Source organism: Drosophila montana, unplaced genomic scaffold, assembly GCF_035044405.1.
Source record: "Drosophila montana isolate Dmon_TW-CO22-7 unplaced genomic scaffold, ASM3504440v1 contig_1505_1, whole genome shotgun sequence".
In the NCBI taxonomy this organism is placed as follows: domain Eukaryota; kingdom Metazoa; phylum Arthropoda; class Insecta; order Diptera; family Drosophilidae; genus Drosophila; species Drosophila montana.
Window position 1 is genome coordinate 250,878 of NW_026996452.1, and position 21,057 is coordinate 271,934.

The 21,057-nt window shown below is 40.0% G+C and overlaps 2 protein-coding genes and 1 long non-coding RNA gene across 10 annotated transcripts in view; 2 read left to right on the plus strand and 1 right to left on the minus strand.

Annotated features, from left to right (window-relative positions):
- Positions 1 to 10,943, plus strand: part of pum (pumilio) — a 228,671-nt gene extending 217,728 nt beyond the window's left edge. For all 8 annotated transcript variants that reach the window (XM_064696664.1, XM_064696671.1, XM_064696679.1 and 5 more), the window contains 3 exons: positions 6,717 to 7,952; positions 8,457 to 8,625; positions 8,698 to 10,943. In XM_064696664.1, the coding sequence (XP_064552734.1) occupies positions 6,717 to 7,952; positions 8,457 to 8,625; positions 8,698 to 9,202 (1,910 nt within the window). In that variant the 3' untranslated portion in view covers positions 9,203 to 10,943. The remainder of the gene's footprint in view (positions 1 to 6,716; positions 7,953 to 8,456; positions 8,626 to 8,697) is intronic.
- Positions 10,944 to 15,498: 4,555 nt separating this feature from the next.
- On the minus strand, positions 15,499 to 18,083 carry Jhbp1 (Juvenile hormone binding protein 1). Its single transcript, XM_064692472.1, has 4 exons — positions 17,878 to 18,083; positions 16,489 to 16,598; positions 15,829 to 16,234; positions 15,499 to 15,761 (listed from the first exon to the last, which is right to left on the minus strand). Exons 1-4 carry the CDS (start codon positions 17,942 to 17,944, stop codon positions 15,610 to 15,612), a joined length of 735 nt encoding a protein of 244 aa, XP_064548542.1. The 5' UTR covers positions 17,945 to 18,083; the 3' UTR covers positions 15,499 to 15,609.
- Positions 18,084 to 19,553: 1,470 nt separating this feature from the next.
- LOC135435447 (uncharacterized) lies at positions 19,554 to 20,355 on the plus strand. The gene is made up of 3 exons (XR_010437375.1): positions 19,554 to 19,724; positions 19,801 to 20,038; positions 20,116 to 20,355. It is a non-coding gene; the product is annotated as an uncharacterized LOC135435447 (long non-coding RNA).
- The last annotated feature ends 702 nt before the right edge of the window (positions 20,356 to 21,057 follow it).

Sequence of the window (21,057 nt, forward strand, 5' to 3'; positions counted from 1 at the left end):
GCATTTTGTACATAGACACCCACCACCCACCACCCACCAACCACCACCCCTTTTGCGCTCCAACAAACCATTTTGTGACTGTCTGCAGGCGCTGCCACAACTCCGCCTTCGCCCCGACTCTCTCCTGGCATATTCTATTATACAAAAGCTGCTGAAAATGTTGCTCGGTCGAAGCAATGAAAAGTTATAATTTTCCAGCTGTAGAATAGTTTTTTTATTCGGATAATGTTACCCGGCATTGTGGCGCCCACAAATTCAGCTCGACGATATTTGTGTTGCACAAACTTGAGAGTCGCGGCATTTAAGCGTTTATTGAATTATTGGCTACGAAGCGAGCGCATTGCGAGTTGAAGGAAAAATCAATTTGACCACGCGGAATGGTGCTTAATGAGCGGGGGAAAATTAAAACTCCATTTTGAATTCCAATTTCCATTTCTCAATTCCCCGTTTGCTGCAAACACATTTTCGACATTTGCCACCGTTAACTCACTTAACCGGTTAATGGCTCAACTTGCACATTAATTCGTTAATTAATTTTCCTTCATGTAGGACGTTTAATGAAGAATTTTCCTCATTTTTCCCCGAAATGTTCTTTTTTCTTGTGTTTCCGTATTTCGCTGACGCATCTCCCTTGACGTATGACTACAATTCTCACTTATTATGCATGCGGTATACCCTGTAATAAGCAGGCAAGTGGGCATTATAATGCGTGTCACGAAGTATGTGCATATAAACTTTATCGGCTTTTAAAGCCGAGTCAATAGGCAATCTTAGCTCTCAGTTTGGATGCAAGTTGGCATATGTCAGACTTTCTGGTTTTCTACCAGATATCTTAGCGAAACCCATTTATGTTATCGAGCCTATGAAAATTGGGTTGTGCGGCCTGATATAGAAAAATACCCTGTAATTGCTGTAACTGATTTAGGTATTTAATGAATAATAGTATTTTGTTGCTCCTGTCTCTATTAATTGGTCTCTCTTTCTCTTAATTCCTCCTATAAAAGCTTGCCTTGCAGCTACGTAAATGTCATCCATATGCATACTAAAAAATACCATGTGATCATCTATAATCACTAAAATCAAATTAAACAAACAAATATCAAAATTTTTAATTAGTGTGGAGTTTGAACCGGCAACTTTTCGCTTGCTAGTTCGACGCTCAGACATTTAAGACACGCAAGCGCTTGATGGCACTTTTGTAAAGCACACTTATTGGGCTGCGTTGTTGTTGATGGTTTTCATACAAACTTTGACGACCCTTTTTCAAATATTCCATGGCTTCGTCTTAGTGCTCAGTTTCTGCTAAAAGGCGTAGCTTCTGTTTCAGCTTGATCACCATTCAGTCAGGACTAGCTTTTCTGTTATATGTATAGCTATTCCGCATGCTTAATTATTTATAATACTTTACTAAATTGCATTTACTTTAACTAATGCTTGTGTCTATCCAATTGTGTTTGGAGCGTGTCGCTTACATAACAGCGTTACGCATACGCCATGTTGTACACGTCATTGGGAATTTCATTAAGCGCAAAGTGCAGCAGTCGCCTAGTCTACCCCTCTCTCTCTCTCTCTCTCCACCTCCCTCTCGCAATGCTACATACAGTAGCTGTTCGCCTTTGCGGCAAGTGTCAAACAAGTTGCTGCTGTTGCTGCTGCTGCATGTGGCACAAAATCATTCACAAGCTGCCATTGCTTCCTTGCCACTCGCTCCCTCCTCGACCACCCGCGCGCCACGCAATTCCAGATGCTGCTGCAGCTCGTCTGTGGCCCAACAGCAATTGACATTTTACAAAATAAACGAATTCATTTGCACAAAAGCCAGCAGCAGGCAGGATAACAACAACAAGGATAACAATAACAACACCAGCAGCAACAATGTGCGCCCTGTGCAACACACGAGAGTGGGTAAGAGTGTGGGGGGGGGGGGGGGGGGTGAGCGGAAAGGAGCATGCAAGCGAGAGTTTACGTAAAGTGGTTTTGGCATTGGCTTTGTCTCTTGTGTTGCTGTTGTTGTTGCTGTTGTTGCTGGCTTTCACTTTCCCCCAAATGCAATCACATGTTGCCAACATGTGAAAGGTGTACATAATAATTTGTGGGCATGGCCAGGCTGCCAGGCAAATGGAAAGAGGCAAAGGCAAACCCAAAGTCAGCCCGGCGAAGCCCTTCCGACAACTGTGCACAATCCGCGCCCCCGCCCGTTCGCCGGCCCTCCTCATTGTTGCAAGGCACGGCCAAATGGTTTGGCGGTTGCAAAGTCAAGTTGTGTGCGCTTTACCTCCCTGCCCTCCCCCTCCCCTCCCCTGTGTTTCATATGTGTGTGCGCATTAACGTTTGTAATTGCAGCTTGTCTGGGCACAGGCTCAAAAGGGGGCTGGGTTGGGTTGAGCCGCTGCGCAGCCACTTAAAACAATATAATCTCCATTAAAAAGCTTTTTGACATTGCACGCAGGCCAGGAGTCCAGGCAGCAGAACGTGGCTTTGGGCTTTAAGGGTGTGGGGAAGGCTTGTGGCAGGGCTGGTTAAAGGGGGCGAATGCCAAGCCCTTGGCTGTGCCTGTGCCTGTGACTCGTGACTTGGCTATGAGGCTTACAATTGTTGTCTTGGCGCATCGATTGCAGCACTACGGTAATGAGTGGAGGATTTGTGCGAGCTACAAGGCGGGGGGCGTGGGTTTACTCGGTAAACGAGCCTGCCATTTCGTAAGAGGATGCTGCGGGTGGAGGGAGGAAGCTATGAAATTGAGAAGCGACTCACTTGCTTTAGTGCTAATTGCAATTGAGTTGTGCTGCAGCATCTGTGTATGTTTGCGCGGGTGTGTGTGTGGGTGTGTCTGTGTGGGTGTGTGTGAGCGTGATGTGTGTACTGTGTGGCTGTGTGGGATGCTTAAGAGCAGCGGCTCGAGACACGTGCTGAGATACAATTCGCAATCGGCTGGGTTTGATTTGGTTTGAATTGGACTGGTTGGGATCCAATACATGTCAAGAAGAGCGCAATGACAAATGGACTTAATTGATTTTTGACTGATTGTCAGGCGCCACAGAATGGTACGCAGAAGGATGGCGTCGGGGGCGTCCAGAAGTGGGGGTGTGACGCACGTGTGACACACTTAAGTCAGTTAAACTTAGCCGAGGGTTAAAGATTGAACTGTAAATGTATTGAACTAGCCGTGGATTCGAACCAGCGACTTTCTTATCGATTGCTAGAATATTCATCTATCGAGCACTACAAATAAATGAGTAAAAGTCAGCTGAAAACTTGATCGTATTGAAAGCTTCTGTGAACTCTACATACAGTGAAAGCTGCCTAGAGCGAACACCCAAGCTTTTTTGTACTGCCGATAGAGATGACAACAGATCTGTTAGCGTATCGTCGTTTATAAATTCATATGCAGCTGTGATACATACTAGATTTGAGAGGATTTGCTCCATAACTATTATATATATATATATATGTGTATACATATATATTTGGAGTACACTCTTTGTCCTATTGTTCCAGCTCTGTTGGATAAAATGATATCGCTCGAGAAGCATTCAAATTGTTTCGTTGAATAACAGCTTCACATGCCACAACTCAGCTTACATTTTTATGCGCTCTTTTCCAACACTAATTACATTTTTGTGTAGCTCGCGCTCAACACTGTTTTGTGCCTTTTTTCATAGCATACTTCAGGATGTTTACAAACTTGCCAGCTCCTTAGTCGTCCGCACTTACAATAGTTTCCGGGCATTTTAATAACTCAAGACATTTTATTTAATGCGTTTTCTTTTTTATGGCCTGCGTGTGAATGTGTGTGTGTGTCGGCACACGTGTGTGCATTTATAATTCATAAAATGATTACATTAGGCTGAGCAGCGGCATCTGGTGGATGTGGGCGTGTCTATGAGGTGGCATCTGTCTCTGCTCATATGTGGAACGTGTGCATAAACCACAAAATGTCGCCTGCAATAAACGGGGGCGTCTTTTTAATGCCCCCAACATATGTGTGTGGCATGCTGCAGTTTCATTTGGCAAAGTGTCCTTGCAAAGGCAACACACTCGCCCACCAGAGAGATAGACGGATGGGGGAGTGTGTAAGTGTGGGAGTGGGGAAGGCAGCGAGCCGTGTCAGACATAGCCCAAAGCATTAGATGGTGTGACTGTGGTCCAAGGGGGGGGGCGACTGCAGAAGATAGGTAGTTGCCGCTCTTAATTATTACGACTGTTTTCGACTGCCGATACTCGACTTGCCTGTCTCTTCCTCTCCCATCCCAATTTCTGTCTCTCCTGGCACTCCCACGCACGCAAATTGCATGAATAATTCCCTTTTAAATTGTTGCAACTGCCACGCAGCACACCAAATACTGAACGGGGGCGGGGCAGGGGCAGAGCAAATAAAATAAACAGAGACTGGCAAACATCCAGCCAGGATAGGTGTTCACTCCGGCTCCCACCTCCTGCCTGGTTCACCCTCTTTTACTGGCCGCCCACTCGACACTTTCATTGACGCAAATTGTTTGTACTACATAATCCATTCCAACCCGCCTTTTAACCAACACAACCCCCCCCCCCCCCTGATCCCCTTTACTGCTGCCCTGGCATGTTCATTGCCTGCATTTGAAATGGAATTTAGCAGTCGCGTCTCTGAAGTGCGCCAAATTAGATGCAATTTAAATGCAGAAATTAAAAGTTTGTGCCAGACGCGTCGGCGGTTCGCTCAAATGTTGATGTCATTTATTAAGCATTGTATTTTACAACACTGGCTGCATGGCAACACTATGGAATTTACATTTTCTTCACTCGCTTCTTGTTGCTGTAATTAGAATATCGTCTTGAAATGCAGAAAAGCAAAAGGAGAAAACGCGAAAATGAGAAAGCATTTAAGAGGTTGTTTAAATTGTCGAGTTTTAATAGTGAATAAGGATTTGTATTGAAATTTTACAACATTGTATATAATTGACTAAAAATTCACTTGTCATTCAAAACAATTTTGTTGAAATATGTTTTGAGCTTTTCGCAAATTAATTCAGGATGTCATTAGACAATTACAGCACTGATATTTCAGAACATTACATTTAACTGATGCAAGGATAACATAGCAAATAAAACCTTGGCCTTAATTAGCACAACTTACAACACTGTATAGCACTCACTTCACGTCTACGCCCTTCTCCAACACTGAATTATTTGGAAAACACTGTTAAACAAATATAATTATATTTCTAGCTTCTAATATCCGCTTGATTAACTCCTTATAGCGCAAGTTCTTAAACTTTACCAATTTTCACGCCATTTTAGATATAATCTTTGTAATTCTCTAGCGCCTCATTTAGACTGCAAAACTTGCTGAACTTTATAGCTAAATATATATATATATATATATATATATATATATATAAATATAAACGTATGCCTTTCATTAGGAGGCGGCAATCGCTGCCGCTTGCTATTTTTATGGCTCTTTTAAAGTCCACGCCAAGGGCAAATTTATAGAAATTTGAGCAATTAATTTTCGCAGTTGCCGCCTTGCTCCAGGCGCCGCATGGCAAAGTTGCGTGTTGCATGGTTTGCCGCAGGCATTTACTGCTGCATACTTTTTGGGGCATGTGCAACAGACGACAGGCAATGAATTCATTAGGACGCAAAGTTGCCTGCGCCGCGGCTCAAGTTGTAAGTTGTCGGTTGTAAACGGGATTGCATTCTTGCAGGCGCAAAACTTTCACTTTTTTCACTCAGCCTATAAATTCTGCCCCTGGGCATTCCCTCTAGCTCTGCTCCTCTGCTCTGCAAATCAATGCCAGTGACATATTACAGCATCCATCAAGTCGGCAGCACTCCCACCGCCACCATCTACTCTTGCTTCTGTTGTTATATGAGCTTAAAGCGTCTCCCCTGAGTATATGTGTGTGTGTGTCTCTCTCTCTTTCTCTCTATATCCTTTTACATATCCCCAGAGCTTTGCTATGTGACTCTTGGAGCGCATATGTGCTTCCTTAATGGTTGACATTACGAGTACTACACTTACTCCCCGCTAGTTAAACATGTAAGTGGGCAGCTCTATCTCTGCCCCTCTTCCTCTCTCTCTCTCTCTCTCTTTCTCGTTACTGAGCCGCATCAAACTGAGCCACAGCTGCGCCCTAAAAGTAGGCAATTAAGTTTACGAGCACCCTACACTAGCCCGACCGTAACTCGATTAATTACAAAATAGCGCATACTCTGCCGTAAGTCGTGCTCTATCTCTCTCTCTCTCTCTGTTTCTCTGTGGAATGAATCTCTCTGTCGCTTTCTAGTGACCCACTTGGATTTGCTCAGCTAGTAAATTGAGACATCGAATGGACAATCTGTTGGAAATATGCTTCAGCTTTGCTGCCATCCATTGCAATTGCCTTTTTTTAATGGTTCTTTAATATGGGAACAGCATAGTTATAGTTAAGCTGTTGGTGGGGCTTTAGCATTTTACAACACTGAAATATATCTGGGTGACCATTTCGCATATTAAAAATGCTTTCAGCTCACAGCGAAAATCCAATTTGTGTCGAATATAAAATAATGCCTCCTTTCGGTTTAGTTTAAATATATAAATTCCAAGCTCGAACCTGACCTTATAGTATTATTACTAAGATCCGCTCCAGCTCTCTTCTCTCTCTTTTCTCTCTATATCACGATCTCTTTATCTATCTGCTTTACATATCCTACACAGTATTTAAGTATTTTTCTTCTGCTCCTCTCCTCCACAGGCCTGGCATTGAACACAAACTCGTTGACTGGTCGTCGCGACTCGTTCGATCGCACCACATCCGCCTTCAGCCCCTCGGCCATGGACTACACCACAAGCAGCGTTGCCGCCGCCGCCGCCGCGAATGCGGTCAACAGCAGCGTGGCCCAAGCCGCAGCAGCTGCGGCCGCAGCACGCGCCAAGTGGCCCGGCGCCATGTCGAATGCGAGCGCGTATGGATCGCTTGGCGCAGCGGCGGTAAACGCCTCGGCCAGTCCGTTGGGCGCACCGCTGACACCGCCGCCGACGGCTCAGTCGTGCCTGATGGGCGGCAATCGTGCTCCTGGTGCCGAGTCGCGCCAGCGCCAGCAGATGGCAGTGGGTCTGCCGGCGGCGTCAGCGGCAGCGGCCGTTGCCGCCGCGGCCAACAATATGTTTGGCTCGAACAGTTCGCTCTTCTCGAACCACCTGGCCTTGCCGGGCACCACGCCCGCGGCCGTGGCCGCTGCCGTGGCGAATTCGCGGCAGGCCGCCGCCGCAGCTGCTGTGGCAGCTGCCGCTGCTGGTGCAGCTGGTGCGCCACAGCCGGGCAGATCACGACTGCTGGAGGATTTCAGAAATCAGCGCTATCCGAACTTGCAGCTGCGCGATCTGACCAATCACATTGTCGAGTTCTCGCAGGATCAGCACGGCTCGCGGTTCATCCAACAGAAACTGGAACGTGCCACAGCCGCCGAGAAGCAGATGGTCTTCAATGAGATACTGGGCGCCGCCTACAGCCTGATGACGGACGTCTTTGGCAACTATGTCATACAGAAGTTCTTTGAATTCGGCACTCCGGAGCAAAAGAACACGCTGGGCATGCAAGTCAAGGGTCATGTGCTGCAGCTGGCGCTCCAGATGTACGGCTGTCGCGTGATCCAGAAGGCGCTCGAGAGCATCTCGCCCGATCAGCAACAGGAGATCGTTCACGAGCTGGACGGACACGTCCTCAAGTGTGTCAAGGACCAGAATGGCAACCATGTCGTACAGAAGTGCATCGAATGCGTCGATCCCGTTGCCCTGCAATTTGTCATCAATGCGTTCAAGGGTCAGGTCTATTCGCTGAGCACACATCCCTACGGCTGCCGGGTCATTCAACGCATCCTCGAGCACTGCACTGCCGAGCAGACCACGCCCATTTTGGATGAACTGCATGAGCATACCGAGAACTTGATCCAAGACCAATATGGCAACTATGTCATACAACATGTTCTAGGTGAGTTGAACAAATACAAATCAATTTCGAGATGACAAATTTGTAAATTATTTATTTAAATAATAACAATTTTGATAGAGAACTAATGTAGAGATCCAACCATGACCAAAACGGCATTCATCGTAGAAATCGGTTCAGTTTCTGATACTCGACCAATTATTTCGTTCGAGCTAGTTGAGACTCAAATGTGTTCGATTTGAGCCATTCGATATGCATTTGCAGCTCGAACATGTTTCTGAATCGAGCACATCGAACTTCGTTTGCTTAGATGTCTTCGATTTTTAGGACAATATATTAAACTTTAAAAGGGAAAAACTAATTTAAAAAAAAATTGCATAGATAAATATAAAGGAGAACTGTTTTGAGGTCAAATCGTAAACAAAATAATATCCTGGCTGATAAATATTTACGATAAGCCCATGTTATAAATGTCTAGAATGCATTTCTTGGCGTAGTTTTAAATGTAGATGGTGTTAACGATTCCCTTTCTCGTTTATATTGCAGAGCACGGCAAACAGGAGGACAAATCGATACTGATTAATAGTGTGCGCGGCAAGGTGCTCGTGCTATCACAGCACAAGTTCGCCTCGAACGTGGTGGAGAAGTGTGTGACACATGCCACGCGCGGCGAGCGCACCGGCCTCATCGATGAGGTGTGCACATTTAATGACAAGTGAGTATCCGAAATAGAAAACCCTATCAATCAATTGGAATGTCAACTCTCTGTATCTCTCCCACCCTGCAGTGCCTTGCACGTCATGATGAAGGATCAGTATGCCAACTATGTGGTGCAGAAGATGATTGACGTCTCGGAGCCGACGCAGCTGAAGAAGCTGATGACCAAGATACGACCCCACATGGCCGCCTTGCGCAAATACACTTACGGCAAGCACATTAATGCCAAGCTGGAGAAGTACTACATGAAGATAACCAATCCCATAGCCGCTGCCACGGCCAGCGCTGGCATCGCCAGCGGGGCCAGCACAGCAACCACAACCACAGCAAACAGCGCTGCAGCCGGAACCGGAGCGAGTGGCGCGCCCTCATCCACGTCGATGGTGGCCGCCGGCGCAGTTACCACAACCACCACCAACAGCATTGCATCGCCCAGCATTTGTGCCGTGCAGGAGAATGGCGGCATCTCGATGGCCGAGCCCACATCGCCAGCCAGCTCGGAGTCGTCCGGCACTGTGGTGGTCGGCGGGCTCGGTCCCATCGGGCCACCCACAACAGCCAATGGAGTGTTGTAAAGTGGCGAATTGCGAGGCGCGCTATCGAATTTTAGTTTTTAGTATTTGGATGAAGGAAAAGGAATATGAGGAGAGCAGTAAAAGCAAAGCGAATGCTTACTATAAATATTATAAAAAAAATATACATAATAATAATAATACTAATAATTATAAAAATAAATCTAATGTAATTTATTTATAAACACAACGCAGAACAAGAACAAAACTGCAGACACACAACAAAACAAAAATGATTTAAACTCAGCCCACGAACGGCTCGCGGAGATCGACTCCAACTTGTGGAGCAATCGATAAATTGTATATTCAATTGTAACAAAACACAAAAAAAAAGAATCAAAATATGATCGTTAAACGCTTTTGTAAAGTGCGTAATACTAACACACACTGACACACACACAAGCATACACTGAGAGAAACACAAACTCGATAAAAGCAACAAGTGCGCGAAATTCTGCGCGATCAATTTTTTTTTTATTTGTAAATGTTGCGTCACAGAAAATGTGTGAAAAGAAAAGCTATCGAAATAAAAAATCGAGCAAAGAAAATGGAAAAACAAAAGAAAATCATGTCTGCGTACATTATCGATGTAACAACTTTTCAAGAAAAAAAAAAGAAAAACAAAATAATTTGTAAATGTTTAAGCAAGTCGACTGTAAATTTGATTATTTAAACAAAAGCGCGTGACGTTCCGTTGCGAAACAGAACAGATTGAAGAGCACATGAAGAAGAAGAAAGTAAGCATAGAATTTAACTGCAACCATTTCAAACATATACATATAAATATATATATATATATAAATATTATAAAATATACAATACAACATAATGAACAACTTAAATGTAGCATGTAGGCTAAAGAGCAAACAAATTCAATATGTGTAAAGAACTTCGTTATATAAAAGCCAGCAGCACACACACACACCAACACACTCACGCACACCAACACACACACACACACACACACACAATTATGAACTCTTTAGCGTTGCGTTTTGCAACAATTTCACGTCGCTTTTGCGCTATGTAAAATTTTGTACAAAAAAAAAAACAAACAAACAAAAAAAAAAACTAAAACTGAAACCATGTAAAACAATGTAATAATTATTAAATTTATTTTTTTGTCAATTTGTTCACTTGTAAAATTCAAAACTGTTTTGTAAAATTCTCATTAATTTTAATCGAACATTTGTTTGTAAATTGCTTGTAAACAAAAACAAAATATTGTTAAAAAAAAAAACACACACACATACCCAAATTCAAAGAAGACACACACTCACATACATTTACATATATATATATATACACATATAAAGAAAATACGCATGCATTTTAGCAATTAAAGCATGCTCTATACATATGTCTATATACAAACTATATATATATATATACATTCATATTTGTATTTTGTAAATTGTTTCGTTTTAAGCGCCCCCCACACACACACTCACACAGACACACATTCACACACACACACATATACACGCATTGTATTTATATATATAGAATTGTAGAAACGCGCTTCTTCGGGCCGTCGAAACGAACTCTTTTTCTGTTTAGCCACTAAGATTTAACTGATTACTGATTTATGATTTCTCTTTTAAGTTTCTTTTAGTTATAACGATTTTTCAAAGATATATAGATATATTTTTTTAACAAGCAATTCACTCTCAACCAGAACCTACAAATGTAAAACAAATTAATTAATACCATAAATGCAAATATATTCGAAATCCACTTTTAAGTCATTGTTAGTTAGCCCACCTTTCTTATAATGCATATAAATAATAATATTATTATAAATATTTCTCTCTATGTAAAAACTCGTCACGTGCTGAGCTCTCGCGGCTGCTGTGCGGAAAGCAGTGTGCATGCAAGCAGTGCTACACGATTGCACTGCTTACGCGCTATCTGCTTACAGTTGTGCAGCCACTGGCAGCAGCCATGTTGACGCTCGCTGTTTTAGTTGTATTTTAATTTTTTTAAAGATATATAAACTGCGCAGCTTGAAATGCATTCGTTGTGCTAATACACACACACACACACGCCGACACGCACACACACTTGTAAATTGCCAAGCTTGTATTGTATGTATGTAACACACACACACACTCAAACATGTTGTAAAAAGTCAGAATTTTTGTACATTTTGATATATACATTTAGAATATTTCTCGACGCCTTATTCGACACTGAAAAACGAATTTAAATTCTTAATTTGTGCATAATTTTATTTAACTTGTTTATTTTTTGTCGGTTTTGCTCTTTAAACACACAAAATTTGTAATGCAAACTAAAATTGTTTAACACATATTTTTTTTCACACACGTGTTTTTGTATATATATGAAAATCCAGCATTGAGCATATGTAATTTTGTGTAAATTTCAGACTATACCCATACACTCTCCACACACACTCCCAAACATACACACACACACACACACACACAGAGCATGCATATGCCCCGAGCGCATTTCAAGCGTTGGCGCAGCAATAATTTTCGTATTATAGTTGTGTATTTTTGGGTATATTTTGATTATTTATATTTTTTTTAGTTATTTACTAATCAACTGCCTGTCTACAGAGCGCAATGCACTGATTAATTTTAGTTTACATAATTCATAATTCAACAAAAACTCTGTATTTAGATTCTCAAGTTCTGCATAGTTAAAGAAGTATTGTATAACACACACTCACACACACTCACACACACTTACACACGCGTTAAGCTGCATAGCTGTAGTAGTTAGCCTAAGACAAGCTCCTTTATTAAACACCCAGACACACACACACACAGGCAAGTATATATGTGCATATTTATATATGTATTACACTCGATTATGACTTGCAGTCAAAGCAGATTTTAAATACTTATATATGATATACGATGTATTTGTATATGTAAAATAAAATGTGTGTAGAGATTAAAGAAGAAGAAGAAGAACCAGCAGGACAGTGAAATTTCAAACGCAACTAGCGCTATCTACATGAATATTAAAATATGTGTATATGTATACATATACTCTTTATATATATAGAAATATATTGCTAGTTTTTACAGTAAAAACATTTTGCACGCATGTGAAACACTTTCGAGTAAACCGACAAAAAACAATTTACAAAATTAAATGCAAAAAGAAAACAAATGTTAACAATTGTAACTTATATAAAAATGCATACACAAAGAAACATCTATGACTTAAGCAAAGTGTAGTTTAAAAAGGAACACAAAGTAAAAAGGATTTGTCTGAAATTGGTTTTTATATTAAAATACTTTGCTGGTAGTTCGAAAGGCACCCACGAGGCCGCTAGATTCGCAAAACGCAAACACAAATTTCAAATCTGCCAAAAAGCAGACGAAAATAACAAACTTTTTAAATTGTATATTTTATTTAGCCACTCGAATACAAGTGCATACTAAACTGGCGTTGAATAATAATATTACCATATTTAAACTAAATCCTAAAGAAATATACATTATATATATACTATACATGCGAGCAGCAGAAATTTGTAAAATTTTTCGACAGCTAAAGATTGTAAACTAAGCTAAGGACTTAGCTAAAGCATACACTGAAAAAAAAAACGGAAAAACCCATTTGTAATTTGTGTAAAAAGCATAGAATGATAGCAAGGATGTGAGCATGGGAGGACGGACAGGCAAACGCTATAAGGCAGATGTCAAGTAAGAACTATAAATTATACATATAAATATATATATAAATTTATATTATACATACATACACGTACATACTTATAAAGCATAAATAATTATATTTTTTAGTTACACACACACACACACACAGACACACCACAAACACACACATACATACATACACACCGAGGAACCTTTAGTTTTGTAAACAGCGCGCAATCGGCACAAGTTACGTACGAGTCTATATATAAAGAAAAACAAAAATCGAAAACAATTAACAAATTCGTGGATAGCATTCGAGCTCTCGAGCATTTGATTTAATTATGCATTACAATGGAGAAAACAATTCTTATGTTTATTATACAAATTATATTTAATGCTTATTTCATTGTGAGAAAAAATAAAAAAAAAATGAACACAATTTATTTTGTAGCGGAAATGGAATCGTTTTAATTCCAAAATTCGATTGGTTGTTCCAATTGTTCTTCTGTTCTATCACGGTTTTTAAACTCATTCATGTTCACGTTCAAGTTCCAACCAATTGGCTTCAATAGAAGGCTGCGATGACAACAAATCTGAAATCAAAATTCATATTAATATGGCATACATTTAATGGATAGCATACTATATATAATATATATATATATATATATATATATATATATAAAACTAACCTATAACCATTCCAACAAAACCAAAACTAGATGAAAAAACCAAAAGACAGCGCAAAGTTTGAGGCATTTTATACGGCGCATTTTTTATATAAACAGTCTAGCTGTCTATGACATACATATAATGATATACCCAAGAATGATCAACTTTTATATGAGCCAGTAAGTAAACGGACATATTTTTTTATAAGCCTTGGCAAGCTGCACTTTTTCCAGGCCGAACATTTTAACAAAATTACCCATTATCAAAATTCACTAAAATAATAAAAAAGAAAAACCAAAATTAATACTAAAAGCATAACAAAAAGATATACATAACGAATTCACAAATAATACAAAAATAACCCCCAACAAATAATTTCAAATAGTAGAATTTTTCCATTGTAGAAATGAAATGTATGTATAACTATATAGATTTTTACTTGAAACTTGTTCTGGATGAGCAATTCTCGATATGAAATAGGAATATGATAACAATGCATTACAACAACAAACTTGTAGAGAAACAACAGCTAAATCAGCAACACAGCTCCATATATAAAACTGTATATACAGAGTACTCGTACAAGGCATATATGTTTGCAATTGGGGGGTAAGTGAAAGGTATAATTGCACACTTGGCAAGAATAGTTCCATTTTGATTAGCTTTATTCCTAGTTTTACAAAAACCAAAATAACATCTTTGGATTTGCATGTTGGCCATTTAACCTCTTGTTGGGCAAATAATTTAATTTTCTCAAAAATTGCAGTTTACGAATTTTTTTTTTTTTAATTTATATGTAATTCACATTTTTAGTTAGCATTTTATTAAATGTTGCCTAGCTATAAATAGTTAGTGATTATTACTTACACTTACTCCAACTGCAGATTTGGAGCACTTTCGACCAATACTAGAACCGAACGACTTAGGATTGGTTGTTGCTTTCTACTTATTTTTAATGCCCCCATTAATGCCACAACAACAACACCCAAAAACAACTCGAATTCAATTAAATGAAAAGGAAAACCTAATTAGCCACTCGTATGTACATAGGTGTACGAACATAACTAAAGATGAACAATTGTAAAACTAAATACTTCTACATATTTAATAAAAAGAAACATTAAAAAAACGACCAGGCGGATCTTTTATTTTATATTTTTTTCAGCTGCTTACACGACTTTCGTCTTTTGGATTGCTTATTCGTAAGTTCCTAGTCCGTACGAGTCGAAAGAGGTGTATCCCTCCTATATCGGACGAAAAATAGCGGAGATATTTAAGTTTTAAGATTCTTAACAGCCGTATTTGCTGCACCCCTGTAACATTAGCAGCGGCTGCTGCTTAACCGCTGCCTAGCTAACATTAATGTTAGTCAACAGCAGCCTAACATTTCCGAACCTTGCGCGTATGCAACTAAATTTTTCATTCGAAAAAATATTGGTGACCGTCTGTGCATTTCTGTTCGCCTGGTGTTTTAGCTCAATTTCGCAAATGCCCCCCTAACAGCCTAACAGTCAATGTAGCAGGCATGTAAGTTAACAGCAGCTTAACATTTTCATTTGAAAATCGATTGTCTACCTGCTGGGCATTTCTGTTCGCCTGGTATTTCAGCCAAATTTTTGTTCAAATGTGGCCAGCCAACGGCTGCCAACGGTGTCCCTTGAGTGTATGCAACACATTTTTTCTCCGCTGAGTTTTTGTCTACCTGCTGTGCATTCCTGTTCGCCTGGTATTTTAGCTGAATTTTGAAATTGCGCCTTAACAGCCGACTTAACAGTCGATGTAGCAGGCATGTAAGTTAACAGCAGCTTAACATTTTCATTTGAAAATCGCTTGTTTACCTGCTGTGCATTTCTGTTTGCCTGGTATTTCAGCTGAATTTATGGTAAAATTTCGCGAACCCAGCCTAGTTAGCAGTTTTGTTCCGATTGCAAACCCGTTTGACCCGTACCCCCAAGAAGGGAAATATAGAGGGCAGATGAGAAAAGTCAGTTGTTTACAGTATGTAAGGAAATTGTTTAATACTTTGTTCATAGCAATAACTAGTATTTTACAATTAATTAAAAACCAAACTTAAAGTTAAGAGTCCTTATCATAGGTTGACTAATTCTCGTAGAACTGGTCGATAGGAACGTGCTTAAGCAGTTGATTGGCCAGTTTGCCAAATTCGTTGGCCAACTTCTTCTGGAGCTGCGCCTGCATTGCCTCCAGGACAATTTGTGAGTTGTCACGCAGGAAGAGATTGGTAGCCTCCACTAAAAATATAACAGAAAATGTTTAGAAATATAAGAGCTTTTAAGGATGCATCTAAATGCCACTTACGCAGAATACGATTGTTGTTGAAGGCGCGCGAGATGCTCATGGTAACCTTGTCCACATCCAGGACTATGCTGAGCGAGTCCACGTGCAAGTACTTGCCGCGTGCGGACGTCTTGCCGGTCAGATCGGCGGTGACGCCATTGAATACGGCATGGAAATCGCCACCGCCAGAGGCGGGTATAATCAGCAGGACGCCGGCGCTGGTGTAGTTGGCCTCGATCTTCAGCTTTGGCATGAAAATGCGCGCCTTGAAGGGCTCACCGCCATTCTCGCCGAGCTTTAACGATTTCACCTCATAGTTGCTGGCGCCAAAGGCCTCCATGTTCTTCAGCGTTATCTTATAGCCCTGCGGTCCTTCGGTCAGCTGTAGGGCCAGCGTGTCCATCTTGAAGGGCTCCACGGACGGCAGCTGCAAAGAAGAGGGAGAGGCAGTTAGGAAAAGTCGATGAATGTGCCACAATTGTTGCAATCGCAAAACGAATCGAGACAAACAATTTCCGCACTTGAGTGGCAGCTGCCACATGAAACTGGCAACTGGCGAAATGTTGCGCAAGCGCCGCATTTGGCATTTGCCATGTTGTGCCTTATGCAACTGCAACTCGTTTGGCAATGCAAATATGCGCATGGGGCATGCCACATGGTACAGGCCGAAGGGTTACCCACCTCTATCTCTGGTATGCCGCTGGCCAGATAGGGCTTCAGGTGCTCCAGGGCAGCACTGAAGCAGTCCACGAGCTTGGGATCGTCGCGACGGCATTGTTTAATGTACGCAGCTGTTGAGCAAACAAGAAGAAGCATTAAAATATTGGTCACTTAGTTGTTTAAACAAAAATCAATTTCGATTTCAGTTTCCGTTTATGTTTTCAATTCGTGTAGAGTTCAACGACTCTGGCCAGAATCGGCCAACTTAAATTCATGTTCGGGCCTGGCCAAGACCAAGTGCGAGATCTCCGGCAAGGCCGCGAAGCCAAGGTCTTTAAAATGCAACGCTCAAGAACCTGTCTGCCATTATATAATGTGATATTATGTGCTGCACGACCGTCACAGATCATTGCTATATCATTAAATATGGTTTATATTCAGCTGCTGATCATTAGCGGCGCGACTGCAGCTCAGCATAAAATTCAAGTTGAAGGTTATTCAACGGAAACTTGAACGAAATGCTTTGTTTTATTTATTTTTGTGTTTAAGTTGCGTTCATTAAATATGGATTTGGTTCATAGTTTGAATTTTCAATGCGTCTTTTGTGGATGCGGAAGTATGTCTTTTATTTTTGTCTGAGCTTTTCTTCACATTGTACCCCTGCCCGAGTTTTTGTACCGCAAACGGTGTCGCTTCAGGCAATTAACACACGCTTAGCTGTAAACCACACAAAATGTACATAATATTTAAGATCGATTTGCGCTTCACTTGACATTTGACTTTTGCATTAAAACTATAGACAGATGTGAAGAGCTGTAAATGTTAATTGCAAATATCGTTAACTCGTCTTGTGCACACCCACATTTTTCAAGCTAATTAGCCCACTTGTCTATCTTTACTAATGGAATGGGACTTTTTTTTTTTGGCTATAGAAAGGTGCTTAGCAAAGATCACAATGCACTTTACTGTTTACTTCATACAAACTGAGCTGTACGCGTGCAGTTTTTTAAATGAATATAGACACAATCTATATGACATGAATATTAGAACTTTTAGTATTGATAAAAGTTCATGCTTAACATGTTGTTATATGTTAAAAATAATTGATCTTTACAAGTCAAGTAAAAAAAAAATAATCTTATAATGCGAAAAAGCACAAATTTTAACAACTTCTATATCTATGAGGAAACTGCAGCCAACAATCTTATTTATCTCATTTCAAATAAGATATACTATATAATGTATATACTAAATTGTTTGTTGCTCAATCAAGTTGAAAGAGAATCAGAGATTAGACACTTATTTCCCTTTAGCTCGTCACATATTATACATATTAATATGTAATTATCTGAGCTTTCGTACACTTGAATTCTTAGCCTGTATCAAAATTTGGATCGTTTCAGAACTTACGCGATTCGGCCTGTGTAAAGCAGATCAGCTGCATGAGAGCAGCCACAATGCACAAATATTTCAGCATTTTAATTTGTTAGTAATACGAAAATAGAAACAATTAACACACGACACGCTGCGCACAACAACAATCACAATATTATTAACAAATAAGCAATAATTATGTAATTTATGCAACTCGATTCGCGACCGACGACCAACAACGCGCAGCTGAGAACGACAACTGTGAACGTTGGCATCGTCGCGGCTTGATTTTAAAGCCCCCTTCAAAGAGGAGACGGCTCAATGCAAAGCCCAGCTCTCCGCTAGCAGCGACGTCGACTGCGACGGCGACGGCGACGGCGACAGAGTGACTGACTGAATGACTAAGTGACTTACTGACTGCTAACTGGTGTTTAGTAAAGGTGTCTAAAGGTCTCTTTTCCGCCTCACTCTTCAGCTGGAGTCTTCACGTGATTCTGTGCTGCGGCGTCTACCAAAATTATGATTATTGTCTTATACCCTGTATCAATTAAGAATGACAGGGTATATTGCGCTTATGTAACCACTCGAAAGGTTTAGTCTATATATGTGGTACTTACGCACATTCAAATGCCATGAGAATCGAACAATAAACATCAACGTTAGACAGCTAGGTACAGGGTATCTTATAGTCGCGCTCCTCGCCTAGAGCACTCTTGTTTTCGTTTGTTTTGTATTCTCATTTGCCGATTGGCATAACTAGTAATTAAGCTATTCAATTTTCGTAATGGACTGTAAATTTCTGTCTTCAACTCGTTTAGAATAAAATGTTAATTATTTTTCTAAATTTTTTCTTGATATGTGTCAAAGTGCAAATCATTAAGTTTGGAGATTCTCCGTTGCAATTAACGGTCAACATATGTATATATAATAGTTTGTTGAATCTGTTCAGTCACGGCTCAACAAACACCCCGCAATTGACAACTGTCCAACAGAACAACCTTCCCTATAAGCAACTGACCTCAGCACAAGTAACCACAAGAGCACCCTGACCAAACAAATTGAATATCTATAATTTGTAATCTTTTATCATCTTTCAACTATTTCTATTTCTGTGCCAAAGTCATGTGTAGAAAACATTAAAAAGAAGTAAGATAAAGCTCAGATTCAATAACATAGTTAAGCACAATATAATTATATAATTTAATAAATTGCCGTTTCTAATATGAATATAACAAATTATTCTCTAAGGTTTTTTCCAGCTGCCTATCGTAACCAGTTTCTGTTCTGTATGTAACGATAAATATTTGTGTTCGTTAACATAGTTCAGAGTTACATTTAAGTTCTGGTATTCAGATATGTGGGCTGGTTATAAATAAATAGATTCTTCATATATTATATTTTGGTAAACAAATTAAACGATCAACTCAGGGGGAAGCGCACAAGTTTAACTTTGCACTGTCTGATCTTTGACTGTCGCCGATCTTAAACTGTTTACAATGGCCGTGACAAGTGGGGAGGAGAGCGGGCAAGTGCCCATCCACGCAAAACTAAAGTCGATTCCAGCACATAATAAATGCGAGTTCGTGTACGAGTGCCCGCATACCAAAAACCATACGACAATAGTGAGAAATACTTAAAGAGGAGACCCAGAGCAAATAGATGAATAGTAAATGGTACAGGAAAACATTTTTCAAGCCTTTGTCTAAAGTACTCGCATTGTTATTTAAATAATTAGACGGCTTTGTTCTAACTGCCAATGGCTATGGCATATTAAAACAAAACATTTATCAACACTTTCAGAACAATGTTTCCAAGAAATTACCAAAAGTATTTACTTAATTATTACAAAAATACTTATAATGAATAAACAGTCGAGTCACTACGTGAGACCTTAAGTGCAAATAAATAAAGAGCTGGCGACACATTATACAATTTTTTGTTCTCTCTTTTTAATTCTAGCTATAGCTTAAAGGAAACAGGTTCCATAAAACTGGATTTTAATGGATTGCAACTAACTATTAGAAATTAAATATTTAGCTCTAGCTTTATTAGCACCTGCCGGTTTCACTATCGGTGACAACTAGTTTCTAAAAGCTACTGAACTTTAAAACAAATAGATTACCATATAAGCAGACAGTTCTAATAAACAAGAAAGTCAAGGAAGTGTAAATTTCTAGTTCATATGAAACGCATTTTGGTACACTTTTTTGGATTCTTAATTAGTATTTAAACCTTTTTTAAATATATTCTTGCACTTTTCTCCTTGCAATGTAGACAAAACATATACGAATTCAAGGATATCGGCTGGCAACAGGAAAACTCTCAACAACATAAGATAAACAAACCACAATGAGCACAATGACCAATAAAAATGACCTTGACCGTTGCCAACAAAACCTGTAATTGTTATTCGCACTTGGTCTAATGTATGGAACGCGACTGTAGCACCTGCATTTTCGGCTGCGCTCAAAAGTATGCAACCATTTTTGGAACCTGACAATCGATTTTCGTTTTATTTTATGCATATGTGTTGTACGCTTTATACATTATGTTTGTATTGTAATTTACACAATTTTAATACAAAGGGAAAAACAATTTAATAAAATGCCAAAAATTTCGATTATTAAAATGCACAACGCATCATTTGGGCATTGAGTGGACATAAAGTTCTTGCAAGTTCCTTTTTTTTCTTTTTGCAAATTGCAATTCTAAAGCTGGGGCGTGTCAATGGAACTCGCCATAAAGAAGTGTGATTGATTGCCATATAGTAAAACACAAACTTTTGTATACCCTTGTTGGGGGTATTCTAACTTTGTCATCAAATGAGTAACGCCTAACAGGAGACATCTCCGAGCCCATAAAATACTTGACTATATTCTTGATCAGTGTAACAGACGATTCGGTATAGCCAACTCTATCTGCCCATCTGTCTCTTTCTCTGCAAACTCGTTGCTCTGCTTTTAAGTAATCAGCTCCATTAGGGTATTTAATCTTTGGCGTGCGAAGATATCCATTCCTTCCTGTTATTCAGTGAAAGAACCTTTTGTTGCTGTTATTGTTCGTATGCAAATGTTAAGAGCGTGAGCTAAATGGCAAATGGCAGCACTTGACCTTTCTAAAAGGCAAGTTTTGAGCCACCCAATTGCCCACAAAAGGGCACAAATTACCAGCTATTCATGAGGCACACAAATAGTTACCAACTAGAAATGATATATC